The 16,290-nt window shown below is 43.7% G+C and overlaps 1 protein-coding gene across 2 annotated transcripts in view; it reads left to right on the top strand.

Moving 5' to 3' along the window:
* afmid (arylformamidase) overlaps positions 1-13,228 on the top strand; it is a 13,629-nt gene extending 401 nt beyond the window's left edge. The window contains exons 2-11 of one of the 2 annotated variants that reach the window (XM_031819176.1): positions 592-682; positions 1,023-1,127; positions 4,916-4,964; positions 5,693-5,778; positions 6,058-6,130; positions 6,376-6,473; positions 8,305-8,383; positions 9,450-9,585; positions 10,109-10,216; positions 10,775-13,228. In XM_031819176.1, coding sequence (XP_031675036.1) covers positions 592-682; positions 1,023-1,127; positions 4,916-4,964; positions 5,693-5,778; positions 6,058-6,130; positions 6,376-6,473; positions 8,305-8,383; positions 9,450-9,585; positions 10,109-10,216; positions 10,775-10,804 — 855 coding nt within the window. In that variant the 3' untranslated portion in view covers positions 10,805-13,228. Of the gene's footprint in view, positions 1-525; positions 683-1,022; positions 1,128-4,915; positions 4,965-5,692; positions 5,779-6,057; positions 6,131-6,375; positions 6,474-8,304; positions 8,384-9,449; positions 9,586-10,108; positions 10,217-10,774 lie in introns of those variants that run through there. The other variant, XM_031819177.1, reaches the window with a different exon arrangement.
* Positions 13,229-16,290: the final 3,062 nt, after the last annotated feature.

Raw genomic sequence — 16,290 nt, 5'->3', positions numbered from 1 at the left:
ATATCAGGTTGTTTTAACGCATTACAGTTCTCTCCTACATCCAAAAGAAAATACACAACATTTGTAGAGCACAAATATGTGCGCCCCTATTCCCCAGGAAGCAGGCATGCATAATAACAAAACAACATGCTATTAACATATGAACCTGGTGGGAAAAAAAGTTGTATTTTTATTTTTTAATGTAACCTTTATATAACAAGGTATTTTAACAACTGTTAGAAATGTATAATAATGTCTGCAAGTAGCCTAGTTCCTCTTTTTCATAACCTACTCTCTTCATTTCTAAACTTTGCCTATCCGTTTGCCATTATTACTATAAAATAAAGCACCGTTTCTTATATCTAAATATCGATTATAAATGCTTTAGTTCACTGCTCACATCATCTGTTGAAACAACAAAAGTATAAACAAAAATCTGTATGTTGTCTTCTGCTATTAATCAAAAGTTCCGAATGACTACCGACTGGGGGCGCTGTTGGACTGCGCCCTCGCTGTCTGCCTGGTCTTTATGAGCTAATGTTCCCACTCCAACCTGCTTGTACCTATGGCCGCCCCGATTCACAACACACTTGTGTGTGGTTGCTTTGACAGGAGCTAGAGAGGCAGTTTTCGCCCAGCCAATGGTCGCACAGAATGTCGGCAGACGACGTTATCAAATCCCACGTGACGGCGCTCAAAGAAGGTCTGTCGATGATTGATTAACTAGCCGATAAAGTTGATTATTGACAAGAGTGTGGGTTCAGGAAAGAGCAATAGCCAACTGATTGCTATAGGGATCTTCTTTAGGCTAGCGGTGACATATGGGTGGTGCCCGCAGTCCGAATAATGAAATGAATGATTGGAAAGTAACCAACTGTATGTCGTTGGTTTGATTTCTATTGTTGTTGTGCCCCGTATGCCTAACAAGTATTTCTGTATCCGTAGGTTACACTACAGTTTAGTCAAAATACATTTTTGCAAAGTAAACAAAGGGGTGTGTCTCTGTATATTTCTCCGTGTGCATGTTTTTGGTGCGTGTTTAGGTACGGAGCGTGCCCGTGGCCTGGCCCAAACCCTCCTCAACGTTCCCTATGGAGAATCAGAGGGGGAGAAACTAGACGTCTATGTTCCCACCACCACTTCTCTAGGTGTGTGTGTCTGTGATATATCCTGTTTGTCAACAACACACCCTCTCTTGTATTGTCTTCAACTAGAAGATGACGATAGAATAACAGGATAATCAAGTGACACACGTATAAATGCAACATGCAACAATTTCAAAGATTTTGGGGAGTTAGAGTTAATATAAGGAAATCAGTCAATTGAAATAAATTCATTTGACCCCAATCTATGGATTTCACATGACTGGGCAGGGTCGCAACCATGGGTGGGCCTGGAAATCAGCATGAGTTTTCCTCCACAATAGGGCTTTATTACAGACATAAATACTCCTCAGCCCCCCTCAGCCCCCCCCATCACCACAGACAGCCCTCGGGCATCACCACAGACAGCCCTCAGGCATCTCCACAGACAGCCCTCAGGCATCTCAACAGACAGCCCTCAGGCATCACAACAGACAGCCCTCAGGCATCTCCACAGACAGCCCTCAGGCATCTCCACAGACAGCCCTCAGGCATCTCCACAGACAGCCCTCAGGCATCTCCACAGACAGCCCTCAGGCATCTCCACAGAAAGCCCTCAGGCATCTCCAGAGACAGCCCTCAGGCATCACAACAGACAGCCCTCAGGCATCTCCACAGACAGCCCTCAGGCATCATCCCTCTGATGCCAGCTACTGAGACACACACCTTCATTCTTCATCTCGTGATTCAAATGAAATAAAAGAAGGGTTTCACTGAAAACATGAAAACTTAGTTATTTTCTGTCACTGATTATTTGAGATATTACATCACAATAGTATTAAAAGGAAGCATAAACCAAAACTCTCTCCAGATCTCCTGATCTAACACCAGTGTACTGCAGCTACAGTATGTTGTTGAGACCAAAGGGGGTATACTGTTGTGTAGTACTGTAGTAATGTAGTGTTGTACTGTTGTGTAGTACTGTAGTAATGTAGTGTTGTACTGTGGTGTTGTACTGTAGTGGAGTAATGTAGTGTTGTACTGTTGTGTAGTACTGTAGTAATGTAGTGTTGTACTGTGGTGTTGTACTGTAGTGGAGTAATGTAGTGTTGTACTGTTGTGTAATAGTGTAGTACTGTGGTGTCGTAGTGTAGTAGTGTAGTGTACTGTGATGTAATACTGTAGTTCAGTAGTGTAGTAGTGTGTTTTTTATTTAACCAGGAAGGACTCATTGAGATTTAAAATCTATTTTTCAAGAGTGTCCTGGCCAAGATAGGCAGCACCAAGTCATTACAAAAATGACAGAAAAACAACATGAAAAACTACAAGTCATCTGGTAAAACCCATAGAATTCCCGAGAGAATAACAAAATCAAAAACAGCAAATTATAAACATTGACAGGTCCGGGAATCAGTCTCAAGATCATTCATCAGTGATTTAAAAACATAGACAGGTCAGGGAATCAGTCTCAAGATCATTCATCAGTGATTTAAAAACATAGACAGGTCAGGGAATCAGTCTCAAGATCATTCATCAGTGATTTAAAAACATAGACAGGTCAGGGAATCAGTCTCAAGATCATTCATCAGTGATTTAAAAACATAGACAGGTCAGGGAATCAGTCTCAAGATCATCCATCAGTGATTTAAAAACATAGACAGGTCAGGGAATCAGTCTCAAGATCATTCATCAGTGATTTAAAAACATAGACAGGTCAGGGAATCAGTCTCAAGATCATTCATCAGTGATTTAAAAACATAGACAGGTCAGGGAATCAGTCTCAAGATCATTCATCAGTGATTTAAAAACATAGACAGGTCAGGGAATCAGTCTCAAGATCATTCATCAGTGATTTAAAAACATAGACAGGTCAGGGAATCAGTCTCAAGATCATTCATCAGTGATTTAAAAACATAGACAGGTCAGGGAATCAGTCTCAAGATCATTTATCAGTGATTTAAAAACATAGACAGGTCAGGGAATCAGTCTCAAGATCATTCATCAGTGATTTAAAAACATAGACAGGTCAGGGAATCAGTCTCAAGATCATTCATCAGTGATTTAAAAATACCAATCGGGACAAGTTCTTCCAGTTTAAAAGTATTTTGTAAGGTGTTCCAAGATCATGGCGCAGAGTACATAAAAGCCCTTTTACCAAATTCAGTTCGGACATTTGGAACAGTTAGCAGAATAAAGTCCAGTGAACGAAGAGAGTACCCACCACATTTCTGAACAATAAAAATGGCCAAATAAAAAGGTAGTAAACCCAAAATGGCTTTGTAAATAAAAGTATACCAGTGCCTGAGCCTAATAGTGACTATATAAGGCCAGCCAACCCTGGTATACAAAGTGCAGTAAGTGTTGTAAGTGTAGTGGAGTAATGTAGTGTTGTACTGTAGTGTAATAGTGTAGTACTGTAGAGTAATAGTGTAGCTCAGTACTGTAGTTCAGTACTGTTGTGTAGTACTGTAGTGTACATTACTACTGTTGTGTAGTACTGTAGTGTACATTACTACTGTTGTGTAGTACTGTAGTGTGCATTACTACTGTTGTGTAGTACTGTAGTGTAATAGTGTAGTACTGGAGTGTAATAGTGTAGCTCAGTACTGTAGTTCAGTACTGTTGTGTAGTACTGTAGAGTAATAGTGTAGCTCAGTACTGTAGTTCAGTACTGTTGTGTAGTACTGTAGTGTACATTACTACTGTTGTGTAGTACTGTAGTTCAGTACTGTTGTGTAGTACTGTAGTGTACATTACTACTGTTGTGTAGTACTGTAGTGTACATTACTACTGTTGTGTAGTACTGTAGTGTACATTACTACTGTTGTGTAGTACTGTAGTGTACATTACTACTGTTGTGTAGTACTGTAGTGCAGTAAGGCAGCAGCACATGACTGACAGCTGTGACAGATGTCTAATGACTTTAAGGGGATGCGGAACGCCCTTATCAAGGGGAAAACCAAGCTTTCACAACACGTTACATGGCACACAGGTGTGGGGGCAACATGGAACCGGAGAAACAAGGCATTTCCACAGTAGAAACTGCACACAGACACAGGTCCACACAGACACAGATCCACACAGACACAGATCCACACAGACACAGATACACACACAGATCCACACAGACACAGGTCCACACAGACACAGGTGTCACAGACACAGGTCCACACAGACACAGATCCACACAGACACAGGTCCACACAGTAACAGGTCCACACAGACACAGGTGTCACAGACACAGGTCCACACAGACACAGGTCCACACAGACACAGGTCCACACAGACACAGGTCCACACAGACACAAATCCACACAGACACAGGTCCACACAGACACAGGTGTCACAGACACAGGTCCACACAGACACAGATCCACACAGACACAGGTCCACACAGACACAGGTCCACACAGACACAGATCCACACAAACACAGGTCCACACAGACACAGGTCCACACAGACACAGATCCACACAGACACAGGTCCACACAGACACAGATCCACACAGACACAGGCAGTGCCCTGGGTTAGACAGCTCATATGCATCTGGCCATGGATCTTCTAAGTGGGTGTTTGCGGGGGAGGGGGTGAAAGTGTGTGGAAGGACGGAAAAAATGGCACAAATCGTCATTCTGTTACCAAACTTAGCATATGCACTGTTCTTCAAGTAAATTCTATTTTTTGGGTAAATTTTCAGTGGAAATGGTTAAAAGTAGTTATTGTGTTGTATGGGGCTGTTTAACTAAACTTTAGTTTTTTGTTTGACATATATTTTAAAGTAAAGAAATCTGAGTGTCCACATCATTCTGTTACTGTGGAAGTGCCCATAACCATGTTTTCTTTCTTCTTATAGATGTCCCACTGGTAATCTACCTCCATGGAGGCTACTGGCAGTTCCTTAGGTATCTATCTATCTCTATCTATCTATCTATCTATCTATCTAGAGAACAGCAGATTTTTTTATTTATTTTATTTTTACCTTTATTTAACCAGGCAAGTCAGTTAAGAACACATTCTTATTTTCAATGACGGCCTAGGAACAGTGGGTTAACTGCCTTGTTCAGGGGCAGAACGACAGATTTGTACCTTGTCAGCTCGGGGATTTGAACTTGCAACCTTCCGGTTACTAGTCCAACGCTCTAACCACTAGGCTACCCTGCCGCCCCAATAGATAGAGAACAGCAGGTAGAGAACAGCAGGTAGAGAACAGCAGGTAGAGAACAGCAGGTAGAGAACAGCAGGTAGAGAACAGCAGGTAGAGAACAGCAGGTAGAGAACAGCAGGTAGAGAACAGCAGGTAGAGAACAGAACAGCAGGTAGAGAACAGCAGGTAGAGAACAGCAGGTAGAGAACAGCAGGTAGAGAACAGCAGGTAGAGAACAGCAGGTAAAACATCTGAAACAGATAATGCAGATCCATTTATATATAGAATGTTTTGCTAAATGTGTTTTGTCACTTTACACATATATTCAGGGATTTTCACCCGTGTAAACGTCATTTGAAACGTCATTTGCCTGATGCCGCGTGTGTGGAGAGGAGTCTAATTTCATACAAGCGCATTTTTCTCCACGACGACGCAGGAGTTGAGCAAATCCATTTGAGAAAAGGCCTATATGTTTCTTCTCCCTAGTAAGGAGGAGTCCGGGTTTATGGCTGTCCCATTGGTCCATAAGGGCGTCGTGGTGGTCGCCGTGGGTTACGACATCGCTCCCAAAGGTACCGTTGATGTGTCCCTGGTTTGTGATGTCATAGCAACATAGGAGACATTATGAATGCGTACCAAATGTCTCCCTGTTTATTTATAGTGCACTACTTCTGTAGACTGCAGCTGGGGTCTTCAGAGCACAGCAGCCTGTTGGTCTGAAATTGGGCTCTGGTCTAAAATTGTGCCCTGGTCTAAAATTGTGCCCTGGTCTAAAATTGTGCCCTCCATCTGTCCCTCGTTTGTTCCTATGTTTTCTTACTTTCCTCCTCGTCCCCCTGTTTCTCATCCAGGGAACATGGATTTGATGGTGTCTCAGGTGCGGAGGAGTGTGGTGTCCGTCATTCAACAGTATTCACACATTAGGTGCGCCCTCTTCATCAGTCTCTATCTCAGATCTGTGCTTACTAAAGGCAGTCTTAATGATATAGAAGCACATTTTTAATCAACTCCCATTGCCCTCCAAGAGTGGCTGAATATAATCTTTACTATCTGACTAAAGGAGATAGTAACAAATATGTCATGATTTGATGATATGAATGTCTAGGCTAGGGGTTGGTTTCTGACTGGCAATCCTCTCTCCCTCTCTCTCTGTGTCTCTCTCTCTCTAGTGGTCTGTACCTGTGTGGCCACTCTGCGGGGGCCCACCTGGCTGCTATGATCCTCTCTACAGACTGGTCTCAGTACAGTGTGACCCCTCAGATCAAAGGTGAGAGGTTAGAGGTCAGTAGATAGCGGGTTGTCAGCGGAGACGTGAGCTCAGTAATCTTTCTCCATAACCACAGAAAGACCTGCTTTTTTATTTTGAATGATTGACATTATCTCTCCCTCCTATCTCCTTACCCAAACATTATCTCTCCCTCCTATCTCCTTACCCAAACATTATCTCTCTCTCCTATCTCCTTACCCATACATTGTCTCTCCCTCCTATCTCCTTACCCAAACATTATCTCTCCCTCCTATCTCCTTACCCAAACATTATCTCTCCCTCCTATCTCCTTACCCAAACATTATCTCTCTCTCCTATCTCCTTACCCATACATTGTCTCTCCCTCCTATCTCCTTACCCAAACATTATCTCTCCCTCCTATCTCCTTACCCAAACATTATCTCTCTCTCCTATCTCCTTACCCAAACATTATCTCTCTCTCCTATCTCCTTACCCAAACATTATCTCTCCCTCCTATCTCCTTACCCTTACATTGTCTCTCTCTCCTATCTCATTACCCAAACATTATCTCTCCCTCCTATCTCCTTACCCATACATTGTCTCTCCCTCCTATCTCCTTACCCAAACATTATCTCTCCCTCCTATCTCCTTATCCAAACATTGTCTCTCCCTCCTATCTCCTTACCCAAACATTGTCTCTCCCTCCTATCTCCTTATCCAAACATTGTCTCTCCCTCCTATCTCCTTACCCAAACATTGTCTCTCCCTCCTATCTCCTTACCCAAACATTGTCTCTCCCTCCTATCTCCTTACCCAAACATTATCTCTCCCTCCTATCTCCTTACCCAAACATTGTCTCTCCCTCCTATCTCCTTACACATACATTGTCTCTCCCTCCTATCTCCTTACCCATACATTGTCTCTCCCTCCTATCTCCTTACACATACATTGTCTCTCCCTCCTATCTCCGTACACATACATTGTCTCTCCCTCCTATCTCCTTACCCATACATTGTCTCTCTCTCTCCTATCTCCTTACCCAAACATTGTCTCTCTCTCTCCTATCTCCTTACCCAAACATTGTCTCTCTCTCTCCTATCTCCTTACCCAAACATTGTCTCTCTCTCTCCTATCTCCTTACCCAAACATTGTCTCTCTCTCTCCTATCTCCTTACCCAAACATTGTCTCTCTCTCTCCTTACCCAAACATTGTCTCTCTCTCTCCTATCTCCTTACCCAAACATTGTCTCTCCCTCCTATCCCCTTACCCAAACATTGTCTCTCCCTCCTATCTCCTTACCCAAACATTCTCTCCCTCCTATCTCCTTACCCAAACATTGTCTCTCCCTCCTATCTCCTTACCCATACATTGTCTCTCTCTCCTATCTCCTTACCCATGCATTGTCTCTCTCTCCTATCTCCTTACCCAAACATTGTCTCTCCCTCCTATCTCCTTACCCATACATTGTCTCTCTCTCCTATCTCCTTACCCATGCATTGTCTCTCTCTCCTATCTCCTTACCCATACATTGTCTCTCTCCCTCCTATCTCCTTACCCATACATTGTCTCTCCCTCCTATCTCCTTACCCAAACATTGTCTCTCCCTCCTATCTCCTTACCCATACATTGTCTCTCCCTCCTATCTCCTTACCCATACATTGTCTCTCCCTCCTATCTCCTTACCTATACATTGTCTCTCCCTCCTATCTCCTTACCCATACATTGTCTCTCCCTCCTATCTCCTTACCCAAACATTGTCTCTCCCTCCTATCTCATTACCCATACATTGTCTCTCCCTCCTATCTCCTTACCCATACATTGTCTCTCCCTCCTATCTCCTTACCCATACATTGTCTCTCTCTCTCTCAGGTGCGTTCCTGGTCAGTGGTATATATGACCTCCTGCCCATCCTATCCACCTATGTCAACGAGCCTCTGAAGATGACAGAGTACGTACCACACACCCGCACACCCATCCACCCCTGAAGATGCACCACTGAATGCTCTACCTCAGGTATTCCCAAACTGGGGTACGCACAATGCTGTCAGGGGTACACCAAATAAAATAAAAAAATATTATTTAATCTTTTTTCTCACATTTTCAAACAGTACATTTATATTTTCCATGGGACTATACATTTGGGTGAGTTTTTTTTTTCTTGACAGAGTAGCCTGGTTTCATGAAACCATCCAGTGTTCAGCGAAATAACAACCCAATGTCAAATACAGGTAGCCTCGTCAAATAATGAACATCCAATCACATTAACCGTTACTCATCCTATCACATTAACCGTTACCCTCTCACAGGAAACCTTCCCTCTTGTGCAGACATTTAGAAACTAAACATGACCATTTGAAAAATAAGCCACAGGAGTTTTTTGAGCGAGAATAAAGATGACTTTCGAGTAGTGAGACATGTATAAAAGCAACAGATACCATTAATAAGGGGCTAGAAGAGTCTTATATGGTGAGCTACCGAGTGGCTAGGACAGGCAAGACCCATACTATCGTGGAGGACTTAATTCTTCCTGCTGTCGGTAATATGGCTGGGACGATGCTGGGGGAAAAGGACAGAAACTATACAGACAATGTCTTCATCAAACAACACTGTTTCACGACACATCAGTGACATGGCAGGAGATGTTTTGAAACAATTACTGCTTCACATACAAGCCAGTGAATTCTATGCGTTACAGCTGGATGAGTCAACAGGCGTGGCGGGCCTGGTACAGCTCCTGGTATATGTCTGTTACGTTTATAGGGGGTCAATTAAGGAAGACATCCTCTTCTGCAAACCACTGGAAACCAGGACAACGTGAGGATATTTTTCAAGTACTGGACAGGTTTGTGACATCAAATGGCCTTTGGTGGTCAAGATGTGTTGGTAGCTGTACTGATGGCGCACAAGCCATGACAGGGAGACATAGTGGGAGAGGTAACACGCGTGCAGGCTCCTCCCTCTCTCGCCTCTTGTTTCCCCTCTTTCTCTCTGTCTCACTCTCTGTCTCTTCACAGAGAGGTGGCTCTGAGGAACAGTCCTAGTCAGCTGGTTCCGCAGCTCAAACTCTCCTCCTCCAACTGTGACATCGTGGTTGCCGTGGCGCAGAAAGACTCGCCAGAGTTCCGGAAGCAGTCGGAGGACTACTACAAAGTCAGTAAAGACTGAACACATAGAAGTAGAACACAGAATCAGAGCTGATGAATAGAATGTGTCCCGAGTTCCATGGATGGAAAAACAGACATTGTCTGGGACACATTAGAATATATCTAGATTGTTCTTGTAGATTTCAGAAAGTGACAAAACAATTCACCTTTATAACACAGCTGCACCCTTATATTTTTGGAAGAGTTTTAGGGCCTAGAAAATTACTAACTTTCTGTCCCTTTTTTTCTCCCTCTTTGCTCTCCCTCTCTTCCCTTCCTCTCACCCTCCTCTCCTCCTTCCCTTTCTCTCTCCCTCCTCTCCTCCTTCCCTTCCTCTCTCCCTCCTCTCCTCCTTCCCTTCCTCTCTCCCTCTTTGCTCTCCCTCTCTTCCCTTCCTCTCTCCCTCTTTGCTCTCCCTCTCTTCCCTTCCTCTCTCCCTCTTTGCTCTCCCTCTCTTCCCTTCCTCTCTCCCTCTTTGCTCTCCCTCTCTTCCCTTCCTCTCTCCCTCCTCTCCTCCTTCCCTCTTGCAGACTCTGGAGTCAACAGAAGGACTGAAGGTAACATTGGAGGACGTTCCAAACACAGATCACTTCAACATCATCGAGCAGCTAGTTGACGGAGACTACCACCTCACTCAGGTAGGTACCCCCATCCCTACCTCTTTCTCCCTCTTCCTCCTTATCTATCCCTTCCTTTTTCTTCTCCTTCTCCTGCTCGCCCCTCCCTATCTCCTCCCACCCTATCTCCTCCCTCCCTATCTCCTCCCTCCCTATCTCCTCCCACCCTATCTCCTCCCACCCTATCTCCTCCCACCCTATCTCCTCCCACCCTATCTCCTCCCTCCCTATCTCCTCCCTCCCTATCTCCTCCCACCCTATCTCCTCCCACCCTATCTCCTCCCACCCTATCTCCTCCCACCCTATCTCCTCCCTCCCTATCTCCTCCCTCCCTATCTCCTCCCTCCCTCCCTCCCTATCTCTTTCCAAGTCACAGTCAACCTTTGAAGAAAATAAAAAAGGTATTAGCTAGACAGTGTTATTTCCTCCAGACCTTAGTGTGGTGTGCTTTTTGTGAGTCACTCTCCTTGGGCTAATGATCATTACTCATCATGAGTATCAGTTTGTCTGTCTCAAAGGTTAAGATGAACTTGACCTTTGTGACCTTTGTCTTCATGCGTCTACCTCCTCCTTGTACAGCTGCTGTTAAAGATGATGGGGAAGAGCTAAAGAGATACAGGGACACCAGCCAATCAATGAAGAGATACAGGGACACCAGCCAATCATTGAAGAGATACAGGGACACTGGCCAATCATTCATTTACATATCAACCACAAACACCTCTGTTCTGAACCACATCTAGAGGCACCACGCACCAGTTATTATGGACTGATGGCTATTGGCTAAACAAGGTGGTTAGGTAACAGGTATTATGTTGTGTGTTACAGAACCTCCGGGGTGAAGATTCCCTTAGTTACAGTTCTTGGATCAGTTTTTGATTCCTCTTAACTTTAACTATTAGTGGGAAAAAATGCAAAACTGACCCAAGATCAGCGTATAGGGGCATCTTCACCCTGCTCCGTTACAAAAAGCTATCGCCTGGAGTTCTTCCTGGTTCAAGTCATGACCAGGAAATACTCCAGGCCCTGCTTTATGTCTTATAGAAAGGTGGGCAATCATTTTGGCTCAAATGCCGCATCGGGATTTTCTAAATTCCGAGGATGGCCGCACAGATTTTTTTCCCCGGACCGATTTGTTCGTCAAAAGCAATTTGTGGGCCAGAAAAAGGGAAGTTATTTAACTTTTAGGTCCAATATAATCTCTACATACTTTCTCATTTTAAACGTTCAAGAGCCATGTTCCCTCTAAGCTGCCACGTCCTCCAGGACTGCTGCGTAGAAGATCTTTTGAGAGTGTGTTTGTGTTAGAGAGGCACATCGTTTTGATTGGTCTCTCCTGTGTTAGTCTCTTGTGGTCGGCAGTAAGTCCTCAGACTGGCTGATAACCTCATGATGATGCATCCTACTCTCCTTACCTACACAGATAACCTGTTGACATCTTTTTCTTTATTTAACTAGGCAAGTCAGTTAAGAACAAATTCTTATTTACAATGATGGCCTACTTGTAAAGCTCTTAGGAATCTTTTAGGGAAATGGTCAAACTGATCCTGGACCAGCCAAAGTTTGACAACATATTATGCGTCCCAAATTGCATCCTGATATAGTTCACTAGTTTTAACCAGGTCTATTTCACTAGGTAGGGTATAGGGTGCCATTTGGGACTGAAGCATAGCCTGCCAGGATAAAGTAGCAACACTTGTTTCCAGAGCGAGCGAGATAGCTAATCAGTTAACCAATCACTATGCACAAATTAATATTGTCTTCATGGCAATTTTGCTGATGTCCAGTCGATTTCATCGCTTGTTTTAGTGGCACAGTGTAGCTGATAACGCGCCGACAGTGGCACAGTATAGCTGATAACGCGCCGACAGTGGCACTTTTTTGTTTCTTTGTATTGTTACATCACTTCCTGTGTTTGTTTCTAAACCTCTCTGAACCATAGAAATAGTCCACCCATTATGACATCATTGACTTGAATAAGGATGCCTGTTCTCTGAACCATATTGACTGGGAATCTTTCCCCACTATGTTGTTCACCTGTTATTCTAACTTCATTGACCTGTCATCAGAACCAGGGTTATACATGGCCTCTTGGGGGTGCATGAACGGTGAGGGTGTTCAATCCGCCCCCCCCTGTAATTCAAACCCTGGTTATTTTCTAAAGGACATGAACAGGGTCTGGACTTCTCGTGTTAAGATTAAGTACATGACATGAATTGCAATCAGTATGACGAAAGGTGAATGTTGTCATTCAATAGGTTACGTCTCGAATGGTGAAATGCAGTGCACTTTTTTAGGGAAAAGGTTACCATTTTGGACATATGTCAATATTTACCTACAGTGCCTTGCGAAATTATTCGGCCCCCTTGAACTTTGTGACCTTTTGCCACATTTCAGGCTTCAAACATAAAGATATAAAACTGTATTTTTTTGTGAAGAATCAACAACAAGTGGGACACAATCATGAAGTGGAACGACATTTATTGGATATTTCAAACTTTTTTAACAAATCAAAAACTGAAAAATTGGGCGTGCAAAATTATTCAGCCCCCTTAAGTTAATACTTTGTAGCGCCACCTTTTGCTGCGATTACAGCTGTAAGTCGCTTGGGGTATGTCTCTATCAGTTTGAAAAAAATATGGTTTTATATCTTTATGTTTGAAGCCTGAAATGTGGCAAAAGGTCGCAAAGTTCAAGGGGGCCGAATACTTTCGCAAGGCACTGTATATAATTGTCAGATGTGTGTTACACATGGAATTCATTGTAACATGTACCCCAAAATAACTGTTTGACACTTGAATTTGTCAATCTAGAACTAAGGAATACTGTATTTTGTTTATTATTCTACCCTAATATGAAATTGTCAATCTAGATTTGCACACTAAAATGTAATAATGGTTTTATGTGGGTCATTATGCTTCTTTGTCTAGTAGCCTAAATGCTTGCTTACATTATTGTTTACATGACTAGTAATAATGTTGGTGGGAGAATTATGTAAAATATCACAATAAATGTGTATGTCATAGAAGTGTGCCATTCTGTCACAGCTTTCTTTTTGAGAAAATATTGGTGAGTTTCAGAGACGGGACTGTCAGGGAAAACTGTGGTTGCAAGGGAAGTCGAGCCTTTTCATAACCCTCATATGAAACGTTATAAATAGGACCATTGTTTTTGGGGAACATAAGGGATATTGTGTTCCACCAGCCTTCTGACACCCATTCACGAGAGAATATCGCGCTCTAGAGACAACGCGTTGAACGTTATTTTAATTCTACCGCGGCAGCAGTTCTATTCGTTTCGTTTGCAGTTTTTAGGAAAATATTATTTATCTCTGAGTCTGAACTGTACTGTACCCACTTGTATGGACTGTACAGGTTACCCGAGAAGGTCAGGGTCAGTGTGTTCAACTCAGCGCGAAGGACAGAATATTTTAAGCAAACGCTGGGTCAAGCGACGCAGAAAGGAACGGACCAATCAGGACGCTCGTTGGGATGCGTCGGTCAGCGGCTGTGCGTCGTCATTGCGCGGCAAGTTGGCAGAGTTTCCAGAGTTCATTCCGCTCGCGCCAGGGAAGCAGCGAGAAGGCGGAAGTCGAGCTGGCTGCCTCAACTCTCTTCCAGCGATGGAGCAGGGGGAGTAGGGACCGAGAACCACCGAAACACCGGATAACCTCCTCCAAACAGTCGCTACGGGGGGACGCGGAGACATCCCTCTCACCCAGTGAGTACGGTCTGTCTAAAGTATTCCCAGTGAGTACGGTCTGTCTAAAGTATACAAAGCCAGGCATAATAAAGTAACGGATAATTTCAACTGACAAAGCAGTCTGGAGGCGGATTTATCAATGCTATCCAATAAGCTAGCCCCTAATGCTAAAGTTGTTTTGCACAAGCTAGCAAGGAGCTTGCTAAAAGAGGAATATACTTTCCGAAACGATTTCCGAGCTTCTCTGACTTTTTCCAGAGTTTCTATTGATTGACAGTCATCCAGCCTTTGACCTTGATCATGACTCTGTTCCGTTACTTTACACACAGGAGTAATTGGACGAAGGCGTCTACAGTGGAGGTTTGTTATTAATAAGAGCCCAGACGTTCGGTCTGAACATTAACACGCATTGCTTGCGGTACGGTTTTGGAAGCATAACCTTATATAAGCGATACATACTTTTCTCAAAACAAAAGTTTAAATTGAAACGCACATTTTTAGAAGGTTAGGGTTGGTGTTCCCACAAGGTCATATCTCCATGTTACAGCTGTTTACGGAAGACAGACGGAAGAATGTTACATGCTAATTGCTGTCTCGCATGCTCTGAACACCTGTGTGTAACAGAAGGCCGACAGAAACATGTTGTCACTGAAAGATACTGTCAGCTGCGACTGTGATGAAGCCGGTTAAAACAGTGTACAGTAAGTGTATATCGTATGTGTTTTACATTTGGGAAATTATTTTGTGATATGAAAGTACAGGGCTTTATGTTTCTAGAACCGTATCGCAATTGAGAATCGATTGACGTTTAGATGGAGTATTTGGCTGTTTTGGCTGCAGAGATGGTCTACCTCTGAAAATAGCACACGGTCCTTGGACCTTAAGGAGTGAAGGTATCAAAGCTAACTAGTAGCTAGATACGCATTTGGTCAGTCTGCTAGTTTGACAGTCATTCGTTTTGCCCCAAGATTACTGGGGTGTAATCATTACACCGATTCCTATAGCAAAACGTTTAGTCTGCTGCAAAACGTTTTGCAACAGAAACTCTTTTCCTGTATAGAGATGGATGACTCCCCTTTGTATCTGATGAGTTATAGTGTCTGTGACAGAATGAGCAGTGCCATTGAAGCTAAAGCTATCTCCATTTTAAAGTACAGTAAAACTTCAATTAGTAGGGTATCCCGGGCATATATTTGCTTGACATTTGTTGAGTGTTTTCGTGCTTGCAAGTTAGCCCTCAGTGACAATGTCCATGTTAACAGTTTATATCCACGATGAGTCCTCTATCGATCTCTGGTTTACTCCAAATGGAACACGCAAACAAGAGTTTCTATTGGACACATTTGGGTAGGTCCATTCCTGTTTACTTCCTTTTTCTCTGTTTGCTTCCGTTTGGTTCTTAAACAGTTTCCGTAATGAATACACCCCTTGTAGTCTGGCCTGATTTCTGGCTCCAACTCTCTTCCTGTCTTCGTGGCCATGATGTCTTGTTGAAGGGACCTAGGGGTGTATCAGGGGTGTCTGCTGGTTTTGTTATTTCCTTTCAATGTTTCCGATTCAAGACGTAGATGACCAGGTGATTGGAATCCATAACATGAGTGACATGTATAGGGGACAGACAGTTCAACGTATAGGGGTCATGCAGTTGGGACATTGATCCTGCTAGGTAGTATATCTGCTGTAAACTAACATCAACAAGTTTGAATCTAGGAAAACCAATATTCCATAGGTATCCCAAGCTGGGCACTAATAGCATCTGATTGATTTAGTGAAGGGGAGTCCAACTCATTCCATGGAGAAAGCAGCAGACACTGGGCCATCTCCTTTCACCTTGTGGCCAGTTAAGACCTGGACAACCAGGTGAGGGGAGTCCAACTCATTCCATGGAGAAACCAGCACACACTGGGCCATCTCCTTTCACCTTGTGTCCAGTTAAGACCTGGACAACCAGGTGAGGGGAGTCCATCTCATTCCATGGAGAAACCAGCAGACACTGGGCCATCTCCTTTCACCTTGTGTCTAGTTAAGACCTGGACAACCAGGTGAGGGGAGTCCATCTCATTCCATGGAGAAACCAGCAGACACTGGGCCATCTCCTTTCACCTTGTGTCCAGTTAAGACCTGGACAACCAGGTGAGGGGAGTCCAACTCATTCCATGGAGAAACCAGCAGACACTGGGCCATCTCCTTTCACCTTGTGTCCAGTTAAGACCTGGACAACCAGGTGAGGGGAGTCCATCTCATTCCATGGAGAAACCAGAAGACACTGGGCCATCTCCTTTCACCTTGTGTCTAGTTAAGACCTGGACAACCAGGTGAGGGGAGTCCATCTCATTCCATGGAGAAACCAGCAGACACTGGGCCATCTCCTTTCACCTTGTGTCCAGTTAAGA

Source organism: Oncorhynchus kisutch, unplaced genomic scaffold (assembly GCF_002021735.2).
Source record: "Oncorhynchus kisutch isolate 150728-3 unplaced genomic scaffold, Okis_V2 scaffold1921, whole genome shotgun sequence".
Taxonomy (NCBI): Eukaryota; Metazoa; Chordata; class Actinopteri; order Salmoniformes; family Salmonidae; genus Oncorhynchus; species Oncorhynchus kisutch.
This window is presented reverse-complemented; position numbering and strand designations above follow the sequence as displayed.